Source organism: Cricetulus griseus, chromosome 5 (genome assembly GCF_003668045.3).
Source record: "Cricetulus griseus strain 17A/GY chromosome 5, alternate assembly CriGri-PICRH-1.0, whole genome shotgun sequence".
Classification (NCBI taxonomy): Eukaryota; Metazoa; Chordata; class Mammalia; order Rodentia; family Cricetidae; genus Cricetulus; species Cricetulus griseus.
This window is the reverse complement of record NC_048598.1, coordinates 150082539-150100680: the sequence shown is the minus strand read 5'-3', so window position 1 is coordinate 150100680 and position 18142 is coordinate 150082539. Positions and strand designations below refer to the sequence as shown.

The 18142-nt window shown below is 38.5% G+C and overlaps 1 protein-coding gene across 1 annotated transcript in view; it reads left to right on the top strand.

Annotated features, from left to right (window-relative positions):
• LOC100760955 (iron-sulfur protein NUBPL) overlaps positions 1 to 18142 on the top strand; it is a 189904-nt gene that overhangs the window by 65341 nt on the left and 106421 nt on the right. Inside the window, exons 5-6 of the mRNA XM_027416314.1 lie at positions 7602 to 7641; positions 7727 to 7817. Coding sequence (XP_027272115.1) covers positions 7602 to 7641; positions 7727 to 7817 — 131 coding nt within the window. The remainder of the gene's footprint in view (positions 1 to 7601; positions 7642 to 7726; positions 7818 to 18142) is intronic.

The window sequence follows — 18142 nt, the reverse complement described above, 5'->3', positions numbered from 1 at the left end:
TTCAATATGTAAACAGCTTTTGGTAGAATGGTCATTTTTGCTATATTAATTCTACCAGTCAATGAGCATGGCAAGTCTTTCTATTTTCTAATGTCTCTCTTAATCCATTTCTTTAGAAATTTTAAGTTTTTATTGTGTAGGTCTTTCACCTATTTGCTTAGTTTTATTCCTATTTATATTTTTCCTTTGAGTCTATTGTGAATGGGAGTGTGTCAATGAAGTCTTCCTCAATGTGTTTGTTGTGTATAGAAGAGCTATTGATTTTTGTAAGATGATTCTGTGCCCTGCCATGTTTCTGAAATTGTTGATCAAACTGTTGGTTTTCTGATAGAATTTCTTAGATCTTTTATGTATATTGTATCTGCAAATAGGAATAGTTAATTTTTCTTTTTTGTATCCCTTTAATTTCCTTCTGTTGCCTTATTGCTCCAGTTCTATGTTGAAAAGGCGTAAGATAGTGAACAGCCCTTATCTCATTCCTGTTTTAAGGAAATGCTTTAACTTCTTCTCCACTTAGGGTGGTGTTGACTGCTGGTTTGTCATATGTAACCTTTATTATGTTGATGTATGTTCCTTCCAGTCCCACTCTCTCTAGGACTTTTGTTATGAAGGCATGTTGGGTTTTGTCAAAGGCTTTTGCTCTTAGCTATTAAAGTGATCATGTGATTTTTTAAATCTTTAAGTCCACTTATGTAATTTATACATATTTATTGACTTGTATTTGTTGTACCATTCCTACATCTGTAGGGATATATATGCATTTTGTCTCAGTTTGCAAGTATTTTATTGATAATTTTTGTATGTATAGGTATTCTGTAATTTTGTTTTTTTATTGTGTATTTACCTTGTTTTGGCCTTAAAATAATACTGGTTCTGTACAAGGAATTTGGGAGATCCCCACAAATAATTTAGAAGTATTAGTTGTAGATGTTATTTTAGAATCTGTTAAAAACTATCTATCTGGGCCTGGGCATTTTTTTTAGTCACAAGGTTGTTTAATACTGTTTCAATTTCCTTATTTATTATAAATTTGATCTCTTATTTTTTTAAAGATTTTATTTATTTATTATGTATACAACATTCTGCTTCCATGTATATCTGCACACTAGAAGAGGGTACCAGATCTCATAACGGATGGTTGTGAGCCACCATGTAGTTGCCGGGAATTGAACTCAGAACCTTTGGAAGTTCAGTCAGTGCTCTTAACCTCTGAGCCATCTCTCCAGCCCCTTGATCTCTTATTTTAACTTTGAAAGTTTTGATGAATGTAGATTCATCCATTTTTGTAGATTTTCTAAATTTATGGCATATAGCTTTAAAAATCATTTCTATATAATGTTCTGAATTTCTTTGTTGTAATGTTTCCCTGTGCATTTATGATTTTATTAACTTGGATTATCTCTTTTTTTTTTGTTTGTTTAGTTGGAACCAGGACTTATCAATCTTGTTTATTTTCTCAAAGAACAAAATCTTAGGTTCATTGATTCTTTTCATTGCTTCTATTTCATTAATTCATTTGTTTCTATTTCATTAATTTCTACTTAGATTTTCTGACATTTCTTGCCATTACTACATTTGGGTTTCACTTAATTTTGTTTTTCCAAACTTCTGAGTTCCATCATTGTGGTGGTGTGAATGCAAATGGCCCTCATAGGCTCTCATATCTGAATATGTTGACCCCAGTTGGTGGAACTGTTTAGAAGGATTAGGCAGTGCAGCCTAGTGGGCATAGATGTGTCACTGGGTGTCATTCCCAGTTAGTTCTCTCTGGCTCCTACTTGCAGATGAGTATGTGAGCTATCAGCTGTCCCAGTGCCATGCTGGCTTCCTGAAGCCATGCTTCCTGTCTTGATGGCTATGGACTCAATCTCTGAAACTATACGCCCAATAAATGCTTTCTTCTATAAGTTGCCTTAATCATTATGTCTTTTCACAACAATAGAAGGTAACCAGGAGAATCATGAAGTCATTTATTTGTGCTCTTTCTGATTTTTTAATGTAGGTACTTAGAGGTATAAGTTTTCTTGTATGACTGCTTTTAATGTTTTCCAGTGTGTGTGTGTGTGTGTTTCATTTTCATTCAATTCCAGACATTTTTGATTTTTTTCCTTCACTTGTTTTTTGACTTTTTCATTATTTAGCAATGTGTTGTTTTATTTATATGCTTTTTTGAACTTTCTAGAGTTTGCCTTCAATTGTTAAGTTTTATTACACAATGGCCAGATAGGATACATGGAATTATTTCAGTTTTCCTGAATTTGTTAAGACTTGTTTTGATGTTTTGGTGAAAATATGTTATAGATAGTGGTTTGGTTCATTTAATGTAAGATGTACTTTATTTATTTGTGTATTTTTGTTATCATCCCAACCACAGTTTCTCCTCCCTCCAGTCCTCCCTGCTCCCCCTCCTCCAGCTCTCCCCAGATCCACTCCCCATCCACTTCCTCTTTAGAATAGAGAGGTATCCAAGAGACAGCAGCCAAACAGGACAAAACAAGATGCAATATTAAGACAAAAGCCCCCGCATCAAGGCTAGATAAACCAACCAACATGAGGAAAAGAGTCTCAAGAGCAGACAGAAGAGTCAGAGATATACTCCTTCCTACTGTTGGGAATTTCACAAAAGCACCAGGCTAACAGCCGTGACACACCTGCAGGATTTGGTGCAGACCCATTCATGCCCATGCTTGACATTTGTTTCAGTCTCTGTGAACACATGTGAGTCCTGTTTAGCTGATTTGGTGGGCCATGTTCTCCTGGTGTCCTTCACCACCTCTGACTCCTAAAATCTTTCCTCCCCCTCTCCTGAGTTCTAAGGAGAGGAACTCTATGGGGACCTCCAGTTTAGACACTCTGTGAATAATGTCTGGCTGTGGGTCTATATGTACCTGCTCCGTCTGCTGTTGGAGGAAGCCTCTCTGAAGACAACTGGACAAGGCACAGATCTATGAGTATAACAGAATGTCATTAGGAATCATTTCATTGATTGTTTTTCTCAGTTGTGTTTACTTCTACCCTAGGTCTTTGGGCTATCTAGTCTGTAATTCCTGGCGGTTCTGGCAGTGTAGGGCATGTGCTCCCTCTTGTGGCATGGGCTTCCAGTTAAACCAAACATCTGTTGGCCACTCTCTTCATAGCCTCCAGATTACCATCAGGTACCAAAGAGACTAGAACATAGGGGGTAAAGGCTCCATGCAGGCACCAGCTTGACCTCTCTACCTGCAATGAACTGTGTGGGAGTTGTCAAGTGGTCTTTGGCAATGGGGCCCCACTATCAGTTTTCAGAGAGGAACCTTCCATCCTCTGTGGCATCAGCCACAGAATCTTCTTGGCCAGCATCAAAGTAACCCAGTCACTCCACTGGAAGCCTTGCCTGGCAACAGAAGGATGGCCAGCTCAGACTCAATATCCTCCATTCATAGGAGCCCTTTCTAGGGTCACACTCATTGATTCCATGAACTTTCCACTGCACTAATTTTCCACACTGCCAGATGCCCCCCAATTCTAGCTGTCTGTCTCTATGTTTTCTCCCTTCATCCCATCTCTCCCAACCCTGATCCCTCCCTCTTCTATCCCCATCTGGCCCCAGTCCACCTGCAGAATCTATTGTCTTTCCCCTTCCCAGGAAGATCCCGGCTTCCCCCTTATATCCCTCATCTTTATCTAACTTTGCTGGGTGTGTGAATTATAGCTTGATTATCATCTGCTTAACAGTTAATATCCAATAATAAGTGAATACATAACCATATTTGTCTTTCCGGGTTTGGTTTACCTCACTCAGGATGACCTTTTCCTAGTTGCATCCATTTACCTGCAAAATTCATGTGTTTTTTTTAAACTGCTGAGTAATATGCTATTGTTTAAATGTATCACATTTGCTTTATCCATTCTTCAGTTGAGGGATAGTTAGATTGTTTCCAGATTCTAGTGATTATGAATAAAGCCGCGGTGAATATAGCTGAGCAAATGTCCTTGTGGTGTGATTAAGCATTCTTTGGGTATATGCCCAAGAGTGGTATAGCTGGTAATGTGGGAAATTACCAATACGGAGCCAGGTAAAAATGCAAGGGAATTTAATAGGGAAAAGCCTTACTTATAGAGCAACCTAGCTAGCCAGCAGGGCAGCAGTAAGTACAGCAAGCCTAAGATGAAAGCGAAAGCCGGCCACCACGTAAGTGCCCCTCACTCTTAAACTTTCCCTACATCACCTTGACCACACTCTCACAGGCGTGGTCAGGCACACCTGTAGCCAGCCCCTAAGCAGGTGTTGCTACAGCATCCCCTACAGCTGGGTTTTGAAGTAGACCAATTCTCAACTTTCTGAGGAACCACCGTATTGATTTCCAAAGTTGCTGTACAAGTTTGCACTCCCACCAGCAATGGAGGAGTGTTCCCCTTGCTCTACATCCTTGCCAGCATAAAGTGTCACTTGTGTTTTTGATCTTAGGCATTCTGACAGGTGTAAATGGAATCTCAAAGTTGTGTTGATTTGCATTTCCCTAATGGCTAAGGATGTTGACTATTTCTTGTGTTTCCAGCCATTTGAGATTCTTCTATTGAGAATTCTCTGTTTAGATCTGTAATCCAATTTAATATCTAGTTTCTTGAGTTCTTTATATATTTTGGATATTAGGCCTCCTTCTACGGGATGTAGAGTTGGTAAAAATCTTTTTTCATTCTGTAGGTTGCATCTTTGACCAATTGGCAGTGTCCTTTGCCTTACAGAAGCTTTTCAGTTTCATGAGGTCCCATTTACTAATGGTTAATTGCCTGTGCTATTGGTATTCTGTTCAGAAAGTTGCCTCCTGTGCCAATGCATTTAAGGCTCTTGCCCACTTTCTCTTCTGTCAGATTCAGTGTGCTTGGTTTTATGTTGAGGACTTTGATCCACTTCGATTGTGTGGGGTGGTAAATATGGATCTATTTTCATTCTTCTATATGCAGACATCCATTTTGATCAGCACTGTTCATTGAAGATCCTTTCTTTTTTCCATTGTATATTTCTGGCAACTTTATCAGAAATCAGGTGTCCATAGGGATGTGGATTTATTTATGTCTGGCTCTTCAATTGAATTCCATTGATCAATGTGTTTGTTTTGTGCCAATACCATGTGATTTTTATTGGTATAGTTCTGTAGTAGAGCCTGAACCTAGGGATCTTGATACCTTCAGCAGTTCTTTTATCAAAATTCCACACAATTCTTTACAGAACTTAAAAGGACAATTCTCAACTTCATATGGAAAAATAAAAAAACCTAGGATAGCTAGAACAATCCCAAACAATCAAATGTCTTTTATTTAATTTTGATGTTTCTCTATTTTTTTTTGTTTACCTATAAATTAGAGAAAGTGGATATTTGGAGCACAGTTTGGTGGATATAATATCGTTATATTGTTTTTATTTTGGAAATTCAGTTTTTCTTTCTCTTCTAACTGTGGCAGGTAGTTTTTCATTGTACAGTAATCTAGGTTAGCAGTTTTGGTCTTTTAGTGTTTTTATTGAGACAGATGATTATGAGCCACCATGTGGTTGCTGGGAATTGAACTCAGAACCTCTGGAAGAGCAGCAGTAGTCAGTGCTCTTAACCCCTGAGCCATCTCTCCAGCCCAGCATTCAGTATTTGTTTGTTGTTATATATACTTAGTGTTTTAACTATGATACTCCATGGAGTTTCTTGTCTTTTCCAACTGGTGTTCTGTGGGCTTCTTGTGTCTGTATGGCTATGTCTTTCTTTAGTTTGGGGAAGTTTTCTTCTGGCCTGGGATTCTTCTCTCATCTATGCCTGTAATTTGAAGATTTAGTCTTCTCATTGTGGCCCACAGTTCCTGCATGTTGCTTTTCTTTGCTTAAAAAAATGTCATATTCTTGTTTGGTGTTCTAATTCCTTTATTTTAGTTTTGAGTCCTGCTTATTTTAATGCTACTTGATCCATTCTACTTGCTAAGCTTTCCCTTGAGTTTCCGAGCTGGGTTATTGAGTTTTAAATCCTTTCTTCATTTCTACTTGAGCTCTCTTCAGTATTTCTGTCTTTTATTGAATTTAATTTTCAAATTCTGTGTTTTATTTGTCATTTCATTCAGCCTTTTGTCTTTTTTTAGTCATCACACACTTATTTTCTTTAAGTTTATTCTTTGTAAATTCATTGAACTGTATCTTTCTTAAGTGTCTTGAATTCTTTGACATTCGTGATTATTCTTTTAAACTGTGTGTTTTGGGGATTCTCTTTGGGGAACATTTCTATAGGAATGGTGGATTTTTTTTTGGGGGGGGATACTATCTTGATCTTTCATATTGTTTGTGCTTTTGCAATGAGACCTGGGTGTGTGAATTTCTTTTGTTAGTTCTGGGTCTGATATGAACACAGAGTTTGTAGGGCAGGTGGACCTGGTGGTTGGATATGGTGTGGGTATGATAAAGTTAGGTGGACATGAGAGACTGCTATGCTATACAGGATGTATGTGGGTTTTTGTCCAGTTGTGGCACTTTGGGGTGGCTGCCTGGCTTGACCATGTTAGGTCAGAACACAGGATATGACCCATCCTAGATCTAGGGATTGGAGAGGGTACCTGGTGGGGATGGTCTGGTGCACTTAATAGGCTGGGTCCCATTGTAAGATGTGCAGGGTTGTACTGGGCCTGGAAGCTGGATGTGGCAGAGGGGGGATGACATCAGCTGTTAAGAGGCCATCTTTGCTGGTGGCAGGAAGTATTTCCTGGCTCAAGTCTAGAGGTTGGGGGTAGCAAGTGTCCTGGTCAAATCTCAGATATTGGGTGTGGCACTACCAAAACTAGCCTGGGGCAGCAAGATGCTGGATCAGCTAGAAGCAGGCCTTGGGGAGGGTGTGTGAATGGTAGAACTAGTAGACTGTCTAGGCTGGGACCAGACCAGTCAGAGAGGTTGGATGTGGGGGAGAGGTGAAGTTCTAACACTGTTTGGTGAGAAGCTAAGGATTACATTAGTCATTGTTTCACTGCTGTGACAGCATACATGGCAAAAAGCAGTTGCCAGGAGGAGAGGGCTTTTTGGTTTATAGTTTGAGGAGATTCAGTCCACTGTGGTGAGGAAGATGTGGTGGCAGGAGTGTGGTGTGGCTGATCACAATGTTGGTATATATCCACAGTCAATCCAGTTCATCCAGTCGGGGACCTTTGCACAGGGATAACTGCAGCCTACATTCAGGGTGGGTCTTCCATCCTCCCTAAGCTTCCATGGAAACACCCTCCTAGACACAACCAGAGGAGTGTTTCTTAGATGACTCTAACCAGTCAAGTGACAATGAAGATTAATCATCACCAGTGTGAGTAAGGAGAGGAACAATTTTAATCCATGAGTATGTGGTTTCTCAATCAAAGGATGCATGGTACCTTTAGGCAGGGGAATAGTTTCAGTGATCTGTTGTACAACATTATTATGTACTTCAAAATTGCCAAAAGTAGTTTAAGTGTTATTACCACAAAGAAATGAGAAATGTAAGAGATAATGGATATGTTAATTAGCCCAGGTTAAGCATGGTACAAACCACTTGTGAATAAAATGAAGAAAGTGTGCTATGTGCAATGCTATACTCTTTTTTTCAAAGATTTTTTTTCTCTTATTTCAGACAACCTAATGAGGCCTCTTTTGAATTATGGTATTGCTTGGTGAGTGTATTTTTAAAATTTTGTGTTTTCTAAAAAGTACTATTAACTTGTACAAATGAGTTGTATTTTTGGATTACTGTTGCAGTATGTCTATGGGATTTTTGGTTGAAGAGACTGCTCCAGTTGTTTGGAGAGGCCTTATGGTAATGTCAGCCATTGAGAAACTATTGAGACAGGTAAGGGAGTTGTATTAAATATTATTTACTGTAGCAGGGTTGTGGTTAATGCATTTGCCTTAGGAAGAATTGTTAGAATTTGCAGCCGGCATTGAGATACATGACTGGCAAAGAAATCTACTTGATAGGTGGGAAGTGTAATGACTAATGGGTACAGAGACCAAATTTCACCAACTTATCTTCTCGCTGCGTATGAGTGTAACAATATGTTGTTTTACTTTATATTGTTTTCTGAATCTGTTGTAGGAAGAGAAAGTCTATATAGGTTTATGGTTAATCTTACAGTGGCCAGTAATGAATTATAGGGACCATGTCAAAATTCTTCAGATATAGATGAGTGTATATAGAGCCATGATGGCTCTTGTGATTGAATTTCCTTCACAACAGCTGTTGTTATTATTATTTTTACTGTATGTGGTTCTGTTGTTGATTTTTCTTAGTGCATATTCTGTCAACTTAATTCCTAACAAAAGATATCATATATGATTGCATAACCTCAGTGTACCAGGTGGGCTGTAGTTCTTTTATAGTTTGCTTAGAATAAATGGTACTTTTTCTCAGTAGATGAGAAGTTATAATTGTGTTTTAGGTAAATATTAGATCTGTCACAGCAGTTTGCAGTTACCCCTTATTTGTTCAGAGTCTACATTGGGTTTGGCATCACCCTATGGGTTGTCCTCTATGGGATGACCAAATGATGAATATTTCTGATTTGATTGTCAGATGGTTGTGCAACTGATGAAATAGGCCTTGATCTCTGAGACTCTGTCTCTCTAACGCTTATGCTCTTTTTGATCTTTGGGCCAGAGTCTTCCTAAGGCTCCAGTTGTTAAGCCTTTGGCTGCATTTCCTCCTCTTTCCACCCAGGTCCTGTTGGTTATTACAGTTATGTGACCCAAATGCCCCCTCCTCACCAGTTCCTCTGTGCCTGTGACCTCTGTTTGTCTGAGCCCAGCTTTCTATTCTTTATTGCTGAATACTGTCAGAAAATGTAGAATAATTGTGTTAATTGCCTGTAGTGCACAAATTGGGTCTCCAAAGTTAGTCACCATCTGAACACTTGAGTCAGCTGATTTTACTCATTCTCAACGTTTGGCAAAAGCTCAGTTTAGAAATATTTTACGAATTTGGGGAAAAGAAACAAGTTGTACAATGTGTGAAATTTTATCATTGTAATCCTTTATTCCCTTTAAAGGTAGGCTGCAGCCTGTGGCAGTGTCTTCTTCATTCCTAATATTAGTTACTTGTGCATTTTCTCTTTTATTTTCTATTGTTCATAATCTGGGCTTTAAAGAAGCAACTTCTGGCTTTTAAAATATTCTGTAGTCTATGTCTACTCACTACTTTATGGCTTCCTGCCTTTCATCATTTTCATCATGATAATGCTTTTGATCATCGTGGGCTTAATTTACTGTTGTTTTTCTAGTACCTGGAGGTGCTACATCTCTGGGCTTTAATGACTTACCTTTTTCAAAGTTTATGTTTGTTTCTTGCTGAATTTTTTGGGTGTTGATGTGAACCTGTATGAATTCATGTGCACTCTAAATGTTCAGGAGTCCACAGAGGGCAGAAGAGCTTGTCAGGTGCTCAGGACTGGAGTTACAGGTGATTGTCATCCTGCCACCACGTGAGGGCAGGACTCAAGCCCAGGCCCTCTGCAGGAGCAGTCAGCACTCATAGTTCTGAGCCCTCTCTGCAGCACTGGGAAATTTCTTCTTTTTAAAATAGAAGTAGTTAAGGATGCACACCGGGCTTTGCTTTGAATCTCACAAATTCTGGTTTTCTTTAAGTTTTCACTGTTACTCAGTTCCAATTAATTTTAAAATTCCTTTTGTTTGTGGAAATTTCTAAATATTGTTGAATTTTCCTAAGAGCCTAGTCCTATTGGTTTCTAGTGAAATTTGTTTTGGGTAGATGTGCTTTATAGTACTTTAGCAGGTTTGGAAGATGTTTTGTGGATCTGTGTATGTCCATCTTTGTCAATACTCTGCTTTGGCTAGTTAGGATTTACTTTATAGTTATTGTGGCTAATGTTCTTCATTTAGATTATGTTTATTGACAGTGTTGTTCAAATTTCTTATGTTTTTATTGATTCTTTTTGCCTTGCCATTCTATAACTTTGTAACTAAAAAGGGGCTTAGATTTTGCTTCATATATTTGAAAGCTATATTATTATATATACATGTTTAGAATTGTTACTCCTTCCTTGTGAACTGACCCTTTTATTGTTGTGAATTGTTCCTCTACGTCTCTGGCAAATTTCTCATTTTGAGGTCTGCCTGATGCTGACACAGCCAAATGAGAATCTTTGCATATGTCTTGATGGTTGATGTTGCCTGCCAAGATGGGATCTAGACTCACAGAAGAGATGGGCTTCTGAGCATGTCCGTGAGACACTGTGTCGATTAGATTAGCTAACTGAGGCGGGAAGACTCACACTAAATGTGGGCAGTGGCACAACGTGGGCTGGGGCCCCAGATTGAGAAGGGGAGAGGGAGCTTCTCTGCTCCTGACTGTAGTGTCAATGCTCCTAGCTGCTTAAAGCTCCTGCAGCTATGACTTCCCACCAGAGGTCACTGGACCCTAGAAATGTACGCCAAAATAAACCTTCTGCCCGTAAGCTACTTTGTTCCAACTAATGTAGTTTTCTTTTTACTCACCTCTCAAACCTAGATTAAATCCTGGGTCTTGTACATGTTAAGCAAGCTCATTGAACTACACCCAAGACCGTCAGATCGTTAAACATCAGCTTCGTTATGTTTAAAGTGGGTCAGTAGATGTTTAGCTGTGTCTTGTTGTTTTATCCAGTTTAATAATTTTTGCATTTTAATTGGATGCTGAATTTATACATGACATAATTGTTGCTGTGATTGAGTTTGTCTTTTATTTTGACTTTTCCCATATTTGTTTTTTTTTCCTTCCAGGAATCGAGATTGTTTTACATGTCAATCCCAGTTCTCTCTCCCTCCTCTTCTCCCCTGCCCCCCACTAACTCACTATCCCATACCTTTTCTGCTCCCCTGGGAGGGTGAGGCCTTCTATGGGGGATCCTCAGAGTCTATCATCTCATTTGGAGCAGGGCCTAGGCCCATCCCCCGTGTCTAGGCTGGGAGAGTATCCCTCTATGTGGAATGGGCTCCCAAAATCCAGTCATTTGCTAGGGATAATATTTGTCACACATTTTTTTTTCAAAATAATCTTATATTCTTTTGGATAAATGAAATAATTTTCTATATTCAGTTAAATTCTCTTCAGTTTTACCTTCTGGTATTATTATGTTGCCGCCTTAGGGTTTACAATATGTTTCTTAGCTTTTCAAGGTCTTCAAGTTAACATTTTAAAAACTCCATTTAAATTATTTTCAGTTTTAATGGTTAGTATTCTTCTCTAGCTGCTTTAGGGATTATAATATATTTCCTGAACTTACCACAGTTTTCTTCAAGTAATGACAGTACAACTGAGTGTGGAGGCATGGAGAGCAGCTGTTTACAGCCATCTTTGCTACAGAACATGCTTGAGGTCAGCTCCCGAGACAGGAGAAATGAACAAGCAAGTGATGTGTAATATAAAGATAAGATCTTTGCAACAATATAGCTCCATTTGTCATTTAATGTACTTCATATATTATGATATAATTTAATGTAATACAAGAATAACCTTGTAAAGCACTGATATATATATAATATACTTAGTTGTGTTTTAAATTAAGAAAACAGTCTTTTATATTCTTTCATGGATTTTTTTTACTCTAGTGGTTTTTACCTGTTTAGTTCTGAGTCTTATTTAGTGTCTCTTTTCTTTACACTAGGAATTTTCTTCTGTATTTTGCTGTGGTGTTTGTCTACTGGCAATCTCTTTTCCCATGGCTCATTTATTGGGAATGCTTTTCTTTCTCTATATTTTCCCTGTATGTAGAATTCTGATGTGACACTATTTTCTTAAGGGCTTTGAAGATATTCTGTTATTTTCTGGCCTTGGTTTTTTATGAAGAGAAATCTCCCATAGTTTCTCTAATGTTATCTCATGAGCACTGTATTCTTAGGCAGCTTTAGTAATTTCCTTTTAACCTTTTGTAATTTATCTTTAACTCTTTATTCTTGCTTGTCACATACATATTGATGTCCTAGATTTAAGTACATAGAGCAGTAGCTATGGACATGGCCTTATCTGCCTGATTTTATTCCCTTCTGCACACTTTATAGTTGTGTAACTCAGGCACACTCCTCTGAGCTTTGTTTCCTTCATGTGTATAGTGGGGTTAGTGTTAGCTGCTTCACCATGAAGATTATGTGATTTAATATGTAATATGCCTAGAAAACACAGCACCGTATAAATATCATTCCTGTGTTTTACCACTCATTATGTGACTTTCTTTTCATGTTTTCACATTTCTTCCGTTGATGGTCTTTTAGGATTATTCCTTCCCTGGAGCAAAGTCAGGTTCTTTCTAAGAGGTTATGTGTTGTTTCCCCAGTACCCGTGGACATTATGAACCTGAGGCAACTTCTTTCTTTTAAGTGCCTGGGACTACTCTGATTGTATGAATTTAGAGTGGAAAGCTGCATGAATGCCTACTTGTGGTTCATGCTAATAAGAAGGTGCCCCAATTCCATTTCCTTTGGCTAAGACAAAGTTGATAGATGCATGTTTCTTTGTAAATCATGAATTCCAGTTACATTTAAAGAGGACTTAGTCCTTGAAGTCTCAGCATTATGTAGAGCTCTCTCATTAGACTCCAGTTTCTTTCATGCAGTTGACTTTTTATTTCTTTTTTAATACTTAATGTATTTTACTATTAGTGGGTTATTAGCTTGTTTGGATAGTGGTTCTCCAGTGTGTTTGCATAAGAGGATCATTGAGTAATCTTTTAAGAACTTCGATTTCAGGTTTCATCCCCATGACAGTTAAATCACACACTGGCTGTGTGACCCAGGTGTTGGCACCTTTGGAGCTCTTGGCTTGATTCTAGCCTGTGAATGGGTTTGGGAACCTCTGGTTTGCAGAGCTTTAAAAATGGCATAGTCCATTGAGAAGAGGAGTGAGGCAGGAAAGGAGGCAGCTGGCATATAATGCCACCATTTTGGATTATTGGCAAAAAAAGGCAGATTATAGTGTTTAAGAATTAATTTAAAGCAAGACAATGGAGGTAGGGATATATTGTTTACTAGGTATGTTAGACCTCAGAGAGGGAATTGGGAAATAGATTCTAGTTTAAGGTGGAATGGTGTCAAATGAAGGTAGGCCACCTTCCAAGCAGATAGTCATACCTTTTTTAATGGACTGAAAGTTAACCAAAAATGAGAGGATTAATGAAAAGAAATATTATGAAAAAGGCAAAGGGAATGGGATTAGAAGTGAGATAGATGAAATATTTTAGGGAAAGAACCCTGTAATTCTAAGTTCAAACCTGGAATGGCAAAAGGGCAGATGAGGTAAAAATTGCATTAAATAAATTACCCTTGCCTTGATCATCTCAGTGGAAGGAAAAGGATAATGAGTTTACTTAGTGACACTGGTTCACAGGTGTCAGTATTTTGGAAACTACATGAAGAGTTGTCCCCCACTCTTTTTTTCCACTTGAGCACCAGTATTTCATGGGTTGCAGGTAGGGCTATAGAATTAGCATTTCTAATTATATTATTCCACGTTACCCTAACTGTGTGATGAAATTAGTCAGTAGTGCTAGGAAATGCTTTTTAATGTCATCCAAAAGAATAAATGAAGCCCGACAGGATCCCGGTGTAGCAGCCAAGGCCCATTGGATGCTAACCATTAAAGCATTTGTGGTTATCAGCAGTCACTCTATAAAGCCTATAGACTAATGGGCAAACCTATTACTGGATTTAGGATTAGAAGTAGCAGTAGAAGAAGTCCAAAGAGAAGAACTCCAGTCAACTAATGAGAGAATCAAAGAAGTTAAGTTCTGTTTTCTGCAGGACACATAGGAGGAATCCAGAGCTGAGGTAAAGCTGATGGGATCAATAATTGAGAATCTCCTATGATGTGGTATGAGAAGTGGCAGGTAAATTAGTTGTATTCAGAGAAGTAAGGACATTGGAAAGCTGAGGCTATTTTAAAAAGTATGTGGAGTTAAATAGAATTTGGAAGTTGGGTTCTATGAGTAAGGTCAGGTCTGATACATTGAAGAAAGAGTCAAGGATTAAGGCTTCATACAGTGGAGTAGGAGCAGGTTGCCAGATAAACTGTGTGGTATCCAGCTAAGTTTGAGTACTATCAATGCATGGGATAATTTAAGGCATGTCCATACTTAAAAAAAAATCTGATATTTAAACTTGATGGGAGTTTTCTGTTGCAAATCTGGCAGCTTTAGCTGGAAGTGATCCTCTTAATGAGGGGACAGCAAAAGAGGCTGGGAGAAGCCGGCATGCTGTTTCAGCATGGCAGACTCACTGAGAACAAATTCTCAGTTACATCAAGGACTGGTGATTGAGCTCAGAATGAAGCCAGGAGTCACTGCAATCAAAGCCCTGAGCATGAATGGGTGGTGGGAAGAATTCCAATAGCATGGAGCCCTGCCAGCCCAACCCTAACTTAGAGAAGGAGGGTTGCCAGCCACTTGTACCAACTTACACTCGATTCTGAAGGATATCTTAATTTTCAGAATACAGAAATGGTAGGATTGGAAGTCTGTTGGTTTCAACTTGCCAGATTCTAGTACTGTATCTGTATAGTTTCACTGTATCTTCTTGGAACTTCATCTGTTAAACAGAAGAGAGAAGATTGGTGAATAAATAAGGTGTATATTTGGGAGTGTATCTCTGACACATTGCAGAAAAGCGTGTCCAGATATAAAGCAGAAGTAGAAGACCAGGCAGATAAATTCTGGGATGTCATTTCAGTACCGCATTTATTACTGTGCATTTCTTTTTGTTCTCCCCATATTCGAAATAATGTGTTTTTGTTTTCCGTTTTGATCTTAATCATTAAAGGCAGAAACATCTACTGTCTTTCACTCAATGAATAACTACTGGGTTTTAATTTTCTGTTAAGATTTCCGAGGAAGTTTTTTTCTTAGAATTTTTGAGTTTGGAAATGTAGGATATTGGAAAAATAATTTTAGTCATTAGAGAAGGAAGTTGAGAAGGGAAAACTTCAAAGGCTGGTGGATGGGGACTCCTGCTGTGGCGCAGCATAAACTGAGAGCCCAGGGATTTTGGCAGCAGTTCCAGTGGTTTTAGTTCAATCTCTAACATCCCAAATGTGGAGCAGATGCCAGTTTTCTTCTCTAGGGTCCTGATAATGGCATGTAATGAGTGGTTGTTTCCTAGCAACAAGTGAAGCGGTTCACTTTAGCTGATCCTGCAATAGCAATGAGACATTTCCCCTTGATAGTTGGTATTAGTGATTTCCCTGACAATGAAATTTCACTTTTGAATAAGGAATGTTCTCAGCCCTTGGCTTCCTAAAGAATTCTGCCTTTGAGTTGGGCTAAACTCTGCTTAATCCTGTATAAAATGAAAAAAGAAAATGTTTGAACTCCCTTAAGTACCTCTCATGGGAGGTGCCAAAGGAGTTCGATACATAGTTTTTCAAATGGCAAGTGATTATACAAGATGCTCTAATAGGAGTGTTTTTCTCAGTGTTTAATAGAAAAATTAACAACTGGGTTCTTTTCTGTATTTAATGTTTGCAACAATAGAGGCTTATTAGGTAATGACTAATGTGTTGTGGAAATACAGATAAAATTTTATTATCAGTACTATTTTAGTATAAAGTCTATGGAGCAAAGGCATGTATCATCTGGTTGATGAAAACCACTTTTTCTATCAGATCCATTATTATTCCCACAGATATAGGCAGGTACCTATTAGAGTTTAGTTTAAGGTTAGTAGTTATAAGTATTTATGTTTAACTGAGTCAGATTCTACAATTCTTCCGATTGGACAGTAGTGGTAACTGGGAACCAGGGACTGTTATGATATATGGAGACAGGAAAAGATTGCAGCATATGACTTTCTTTGTTGCCATTCATAGTCAGCACTTTGTGAAGAAATTATCCATTTTTCTCCTTTTGACATAAAAGTAACATAAAACATTTTGTTATGTTGTAAGTTTCAAAGGTTCTTAGACAGCTAGGTAGAGAGATACAATATTAAATGTTATTTTGGAGGTAATTAAGTTGGCTATATCTAAGTACAGGAAAGAAAATGTATTGCCTTGCAGCGATGGGTTCTCTGAGGATGCATTTGTTTGCCTGTGAAGTCACTGGGTGTCATCATGATGACTCTAGGGCATCTGATTATATTCATTCCCCCTTGCTTTTTCTTCATCACATCCTCTTCATTTTATAAGTAATTTCATGGGGCTTTGTGAAGCATTAAGGATTAAGAATACTGAAGTCCTTCATTCTTCCAGCTGAGCCATGGAAGTAACAGACATGGTATGGCACCCAGAGACACCCGGAGTGTGCCCAGTAATTTCACAGGTGTCCCCAGCCACACTTGTTGGAGCTTGTTAAAGTGCAGGTCTACCTTCCTCTGCTTCCTGAGTGCTGGGATTAAAGGCATGCACCACCACACTCAGCTTCTTTGAGATATTGTTAAAATTTTAATCTTCCTGAAGTTATGCATCCATTCATTAACCAAGTATTTATTTTGCTAATACCAGGTAATTCCTGCTGTGTTTTAATATGTCTAAAACTTTTGTCATCCTTAGCAGTTGACAGTTACTGTCTACTTACTATGTTTGGGGTGTTGGTCAGATGCTGAAGATGGAAGGATATGCAAGACAAAGTATGGACATCACAGTTGTAAAGTGAAACTTTTAGTTACAAAGTTGACTTAAAAGTGTGACATTTATGTAAACAGGGAGTTTGAAGGCTTCACACAGTGTTGAACAGTGTTTTATTTAAGGCAATCCAAGTTGGAACTTAGAGAACAAGCAAGCTATCATATAGTGTTGACCCCCCTGACTGGTGAGACTGCTGTAGGATAACAGATGTAGTCTTATTTAGGTTCCATGTCAGAGAAGAAGCCCATGATCAGCTTCTGAAAAACAAGTGATCAAGGGAGTTAGAAGCAGCCTATGAATATCAGTTGCTATTATTTCCTCTTTCTCAAATGCCTTTTCCCTTGTTAATTGTCAGAGTTGACTTACATGACAACCTTCAAATCAGTGTTAACAAGGCTTGTATATGTAGTTTTGGATACGGTACTGTACACTTGTTTGTATGGTACTGTTAATAGATTCTAGGACCACAAGCTACTGCAGTTTTTTTGTTTTTGTTTTTGCTTTTATCAGGCTGGCACCAACTGTTTCCAAGTCATTTATGCCAAATTGCTTTACCATTAGAGTAGATCTGTCATTCCTTCACCAATCTACACCAATCTGGCCCCATGAAGGCAGGGTAGAGACTCCCTTTACCTAGTAAGACTACTTAGTGATCTGAAGCTTTAGATGGGTCATTTGTTACCAAGAAAGCAATAGAAACAAAACAAAGCAATCAGATGTAGAAATAGGGAGGGTGCCTGGCTCTGGGTGCTCAGGGAAGGCCACATGCTGTCATTGTGATCATACTTGACTGAGCAAGGCTCTGCTGCTCTGTGTCACCACTTGGCCTCACATTAGTCCCAACTTGGGCTCCTTTAGAGATTAAGGCACTTTCATCTCCTTGGCCACGACTTTTTCCTAGGTTTTAGGTCTCTTGAGAGGCACATCTTGTGCTCTCCTGCACACTAAAACTAGTATGTCACCTCTGCTCTCCCTCTTGGTATGTCAGTAGCTGTTTCTTTACACTGACTTCTGTGGCAAGGTTGGCTGTCTTGCCTTGTTACTTAGCCTTCTGTAACAGAAGTTTTCACTACCATGTTATGTTTCTTACCCTAAGTCTTTCCCATATTTTTCAGTCCAAAGTGTTTGCTTGTCTTGGGTATAACTCCCAGTGGCAAATACATTCTGAGCCATTGGTAGGCCTTCCCAGCCTGTGAGCTCAGGGTATAGGTTTGCTGCCACTCTATACAAGTAAGGGAGATTAGAGCTAAAGAAAGAATGTAGTCTAACATCAGGCTGGAACGTAGAAAGAAAACAATGACAAAATACAAGGAAATGATTTCAGTTCTGCAAACCTTTCCTAACCCTTTTTGTCTGTGTACTAGAGCAAAGTAATGCCACAGATGTCATGGACAGACATTTTGTGTTAATGGTAGGTTATAGCTGTAGCTCTAGTGGGAGTGGGTAGCATATCTGCTTTATTTAATGAGAAATGATAAAAATAGCAGTCTCTCATTTAATGATGTTCAGTAGTTAAAATTGATATAAAACAAAGTATTGTTAGAAACTGTGCCACACAGTGGAATATACTGATC